At 41.5% G+C, this 5,190-nt stretch overlaps 1 protein-coding gene across 1 annotated transcript in view; it reads right to left on the bottom strand.

The window, feature by feature from the left end:
* grin2da (glutamate receptor, ionotropic, N-methyl D-aspartate 2D, a) overlaps window positions 1-5,190 on the bottom strand; it is a 196,537-nt gene that overhangs the window by 36,507 nt on the left and 154,840 nt on the right. The window contains exon 10 of the mRNA XM_020615463.1: window positions 3,896-4,049. Coding sequence (XP_020471119.1) covers window positions 3,896-4,049 — 154 coding nt within the window. The remainder of the gene's footprint in view (window positions 1-3,895; window positions 4,050-5,190) is intronic.

Raw genomic sequence — 5,190 nt, 5'->3', positions numbered from 1 at the left:
TGGCTCAGATGACTAACAAAACCCAAAGTCAAAGAAATCAGTGGCTGACCTCAGGATGCCACTATACGCTAAAGCCAACTTGGGACTAACGAGGCTAATGTTCCTTACATGAACCAGTGCTTTCAGACCAGATTTCGCTCCTCCCTACTTCAGTCCTTCCTTTGTACAGTATCTTCTGGTAAGAAGATCTGAGCACTGTGAAGTGTAACCACTGATTAGAACAACCTCACTCACTGTATCCTTCATCTCTTCCTCCGCCTCTATAACCAGCTCTAGATGAAATGCTTGGAGGTTTTCCTGAGGGACCTCAATCAGAAACAATCGCCCTGCCTACACGCTGAGCTCGCTGCTTCTTTCACCTTTGAACTTTCCTCGCATGTTCCTGTCTTTTTTCCTTTCCAAGAACTCATCTGCTTACACATACTGTATGCCCCCATACACAAGCAGGCAAAGCAGCATACTGAATCAGTGTTGGCCCTGTGGCCCAGCAGCCTCAAGATAAAACGGCCCTGGGAGCCATCTTCGTCGAACCATGACGTGTTTCAGATTGTCTCCTAAATCTCATCTGACAGAGTTATAGATGTACTACCGCGGCTGTGCAAGTATAAAATAGATCCCATATGGGCTGGGAGGAAATGCGGGGGTCTCTGAATGGAGGATATACTGTAAGTCATGTCTTGGAGCAGACATTTTACAAAACACATGCTTTAAAAAAACATTTTATTATAAAGGAAAACTGCAGAAAAACATTTTACTGCAGGTGAGGTCTTTAGGTTTGAAGTGGTTCTTCTGCGATAAAATTCTTCATTACTGTGAAATAATACTGGCAGTGTGTTATATATAAAAATGTGAAGGGACAGTTCAACATATTAGGAAACACACATATTTCTTGTCTATATGGGAAAAATGAGGCAACTTCCAGCTCTATGACTTGTCATTTCTACTGCCCGTCTTCCGTTTGGTGTATTTTTTTAACCTTTGGCAAACGTGCAAATTTCCCAGAATGTCAAGCTGCCCCTTTAAGTTTCTAGATTGCTCTTTACTTCAGGTGGTAAAACTAACAGGTATCAGCCAGCTGCAAAGCCCTTCAGATGAGGTGCTGCATCACATATAGGTTCTTTTTTTTTAGGGGAGTCACTTTTACTTTTGATTTAAGGTTTAATTCAAAGCTATTTCCTCTTTACTGAGCTAAAACTAAGTGTCACTGTAGTCACAGTTTGTTCCTGATCCTTGCTATTTGTGTCTATTCTCTCTTTTTTTTTTTAAACTACTACTACTGAGGTTTACAGAGCACCACTCTTTTATACAGTATATTTGTTTCCTGCATATCCTGTGTGCTTTAAGATATTGATCACTGGAATTAGTGCCACCTTCAGTCTTTAAATGATCACATTCTACAGTACAGGAAGTGTGTTGTCACTGTAGCGTCTGCTTGCTGACTGGGGAGGAGTTGTACCACTTCACATCACCAACATTACGCTGGTGGCTGGGCTCAAGAAAACGTAGCAGGCCATTTTTCATAGGTGCTCAAAAATTACATTGTTATAGAATTCAATGAGACAATGGATGTTTTGTCATATGTGAGTAAATAACTGTTTTTTAAAACAATTTTTCATAAGTTTGATACTAAGAGAAGATGGTTTGATAGTTTTAGTTGGGCCTTCCCTTTACAGAGAGAATCCATAAAGGTTATGTGAACACACACTAGAACGCATTCACAGCAGCAGGTTTACAGCACAGGTGGTGGGTTTAAAGAGGAGTCGCCTGAGACGCTGCTGTGCACTAACAAGTCATTCTGCATCACATCTGTTATTGCTTTCTCTATCGAAGTAACTCAGTCTCTTCCTCACTCTTTTGTGTTTGGTGATTCTCCCTCTTTTTGCCACCCCCGCGTTGTGGGAGCTCATTTAAATACTGATAGTATCACATCAAAAGTCTGCGTTAGTAGTTTTGCTTTGACATGCAAAGCCATGACTGAACCTCATCAAGTGGAAGACAAACATCTTACATAAGTGACAGTACAGCGCACTGTGGAGGGTTATGTAAGTTATCAGGGCTGTTGTAACACATTACACTACGTCTTCAAAGCATTTCAAAATGCACTGACCATGTTTCTTACACCACTGGCTCCATGTTGTCAGCCTTGTTCACACTTAGTTACTACTGCTAACTTAGTTTTCCTACCCTGATTCATCGTTTTGGTCTGGGAACTGAACCAGCGACCAACAGGCCATGACTCCCTGGTGTGTTCATGGTCAAAGGGTATTCTGGGAAATATACATGTACAGTAGAAAACACATCATCAACTGTCATGCATTATTTTTACACTTGTATATTTGTTCATGTCTGTGAAAAACCCTGCTGCAGTTTCCAGTACACACTCTGCCCTCCTCAGTGCACGTCTTCTGTCTGAACTGTAGCCCTGCATGGTCACCTCATTAAAGCTGGCCTTTAAAGCCTTTGCTTCAATAGGTTATGTAAGTGATGTTCACACAAAGCCTTATGCACTAAGGATCTGAGACTTCATACATGTTTTTAATGATAACCGGTTTTGCAGATAGACACACTCATGATCTTTTGCATCTTGTTCTGTGTTGTAGCATGTTTTGTACTAAGAAACCCTGACGTCTTCTAAACTGCTTCCTCACCAGCTGTAAAATAACAGCATGTCAACACTTTGGAAGCGCCGTGTTCTTCACCATTATCCCTCAGTAATAACTGCCACTACATCGCACATCCTAGCTGACTCAACAGCGGTTTATGCTCTGATCCATGACAACTGCAGAATATACAGCAATTGCTTTTACAGGAACACATCGCCCCCTTGATAGGAGTTATTCTATATATCACTTTAATTTAGTTACAACTATCTGAGAGTAGAACAAACCAAAACCTGCCTGAGAAAAGAACATCACACTGACAAAAATAAAACAATTGTTTGACTCAAAAACACAAACAATAAGTAGGACAAGGTGGAAGAGAACAGTACAGATAGGGAAGCCCTCTGCATGCGGTTTTATATCGATAATAAAAACACCTCGAGTTGTAGGTACAGTACCTTGATCTAAATTGAAGTGTATTTTTATGCGTATCCTCTTTAAGCCTTAAGATGGACATATTTTATTGGTCTTATAGGCCTAACAGTTCACAGTAAAATGCATATTTATTTAGACATGCCTGTGCACAGTTTCGGGGGATTTCTCTTTGAACTGACTTTCTTAAAGATTTCTCACAGTTTCCTCATGTACTAAGGCTTCTGCGGGGAGTTTCACCACGTCTCAGAGAGTGCAGTGGATGTGCGTCCGTTAATTCTATTTTAATGTTATGTATGACGCTGGGGAGTACAAAACATTTTTGCATATTCCATCCCTTTTTATTGTTATACATGAAAAATAAACACTCATCTGCACACACACATAATCCTGGGTTTTCAAATTCAGTGAACTCATGAGCTGCAGACATAAAGTCAGTTTTTATTTTTGACCTCTTTGAGCTGACATCATCTCTGTCAGGATTCAAGCTGTTATGCAAATAAACCTGTCTTGAACTGACTACAGAGGATTTCAGAAGGAAAACCTGAGGAGGGGGTGCAGAGGAAGAGAAATGAGGCACGGTGTGAGGTCAAAGGGTCGGGTGCAGTGTCAGCTTCTGAAAACTCCTGTAGTAGACTTTGTTTGTGTTCCAAATAGCAAAAGCTAATTTACGGGCTCCCTGAGGAATCACACAAGAGTTTGGTTTTTTTTGTTCAGAGCAAAAGCATAAATTTAAACCAAACAACCTCATAAGCAGATAAATTCATTACACCGATTCTGTCACGATACTACAAGGACATTTACAAGTTACTACAAATAAACATGGATTCAATGGCACAATCTACCTGAAGACACCAACTCACCGAGGAAAGCAGAGGGTGAAACGGTGCCGTTGCTGCGAGAAACCATGACACTGATGCCGGTCTCCACGAACGGTACGGAAAACTCCACGACCTCTGACCTCTCCTCGTTAATGGTGAGCGAGCCGATGGCCATGTCGGCCCTGTTGGATACCACCTGGAAAACAAGACACCTGAGGCTCAGACGACTTTGTGAAATCAATGAGTTCAGATTCATGACTTAGTTTCTACTCACTTTTCTGTGAACTCTTTTTAATTGCTAAAAAGCATTTTAACATTTGCAAATTCTACAGCCTCCTACAAAACATCCCCTTAAGACTGTGCTGTATGTAGAAGTACAGTCTTTGAAAAGAAAATACCAAAGCACACTGTGATGTTTGAAGGTGAAAAGCCTAATAAGTTATGTCAATGAACTGGATTTGTGCTCCTCCTCAGAGGAGCGGAGCTGTAAATGAGGCTCAGGTGGTCAGAGGGTGAGGAAGTGAGGAGATTCACAGCTCTGTCATGTTCCACCTGGCAGGAAACAGAGGTTACCTGACTGCTGCCAAGGGTCTGTGAAGGATAGAGGAGCGGGCTACTGACCAGAAGCTCATTAGTCCAAGTCCAGGCCTAGCACCAAATGTCTGTGAAAGACAAAAGGCTCTGCCATCTCTCACCAGACACTGCTGCGGTTTTTCACCAGCCTCTTAAAAGCACAGTCCTTAATGTCCATGTCCTCTTTCTTTGTTGACATCTGAAGTGTTGAGGACTCATTGGATGCATCCCCAATGATTGTTCCACCCTCCTCACTTGGCCCTGAAAACATTCATGGCACTATACCATAATTAATGACTGGCTGCAAGACAGGATGGAAGCTGGTGAAACAACAGGTGCTCCAGTCAAAAGGGAAGGAATAAACTGTTGAATGTTACAGTTTACTGTGCCTTTAAAGCCACTGGAGACATTTTAAAGTACATTTTTACAAAACTGCAATAATGCATACGTTTTCCACGTTTCATACCATGTGATTATATGCTTGTCAAAATCAGTCAATCCATGGTAATCACTCCATTTATTGCAACTAGCTCATTTAAAATATTTGAATGTAGCCAAGTCTGAAAGCAACACCTGTGACACTCCTGTTCGGTGAGAGCTTCACTGCTGCACAGAGTTCATGTCGAGAATAAAGAATATTACACCAGGATGAATCATAGTGGAGAAAATAAGGACGTGGGAAATTACTGCCAGACTGGGAGACTTTTATGTAGAGATGAAGTACAAAAAGTGCAAGGCTGAATGACAGTCTGAGAAACAGCAGG

Source organism: Monopterus albus, unplaced genomic scaffold (genome assembly GCF_001952655.1).
Source record: "Monopterus albus unplaced genomic scaffold, M_albus_1.0 scaffold165.1, whole genome shotgun sequence".
Lineage (NCBI taxonomy): Eukaryota > Metazoa > Chordata > Actinopteri > Synbranchiformes > Synbranchidae > Monopterus > Monopterus albus.
This window is presented reverse-complemented; position numbering and strand designations above follow the sequence as displayed.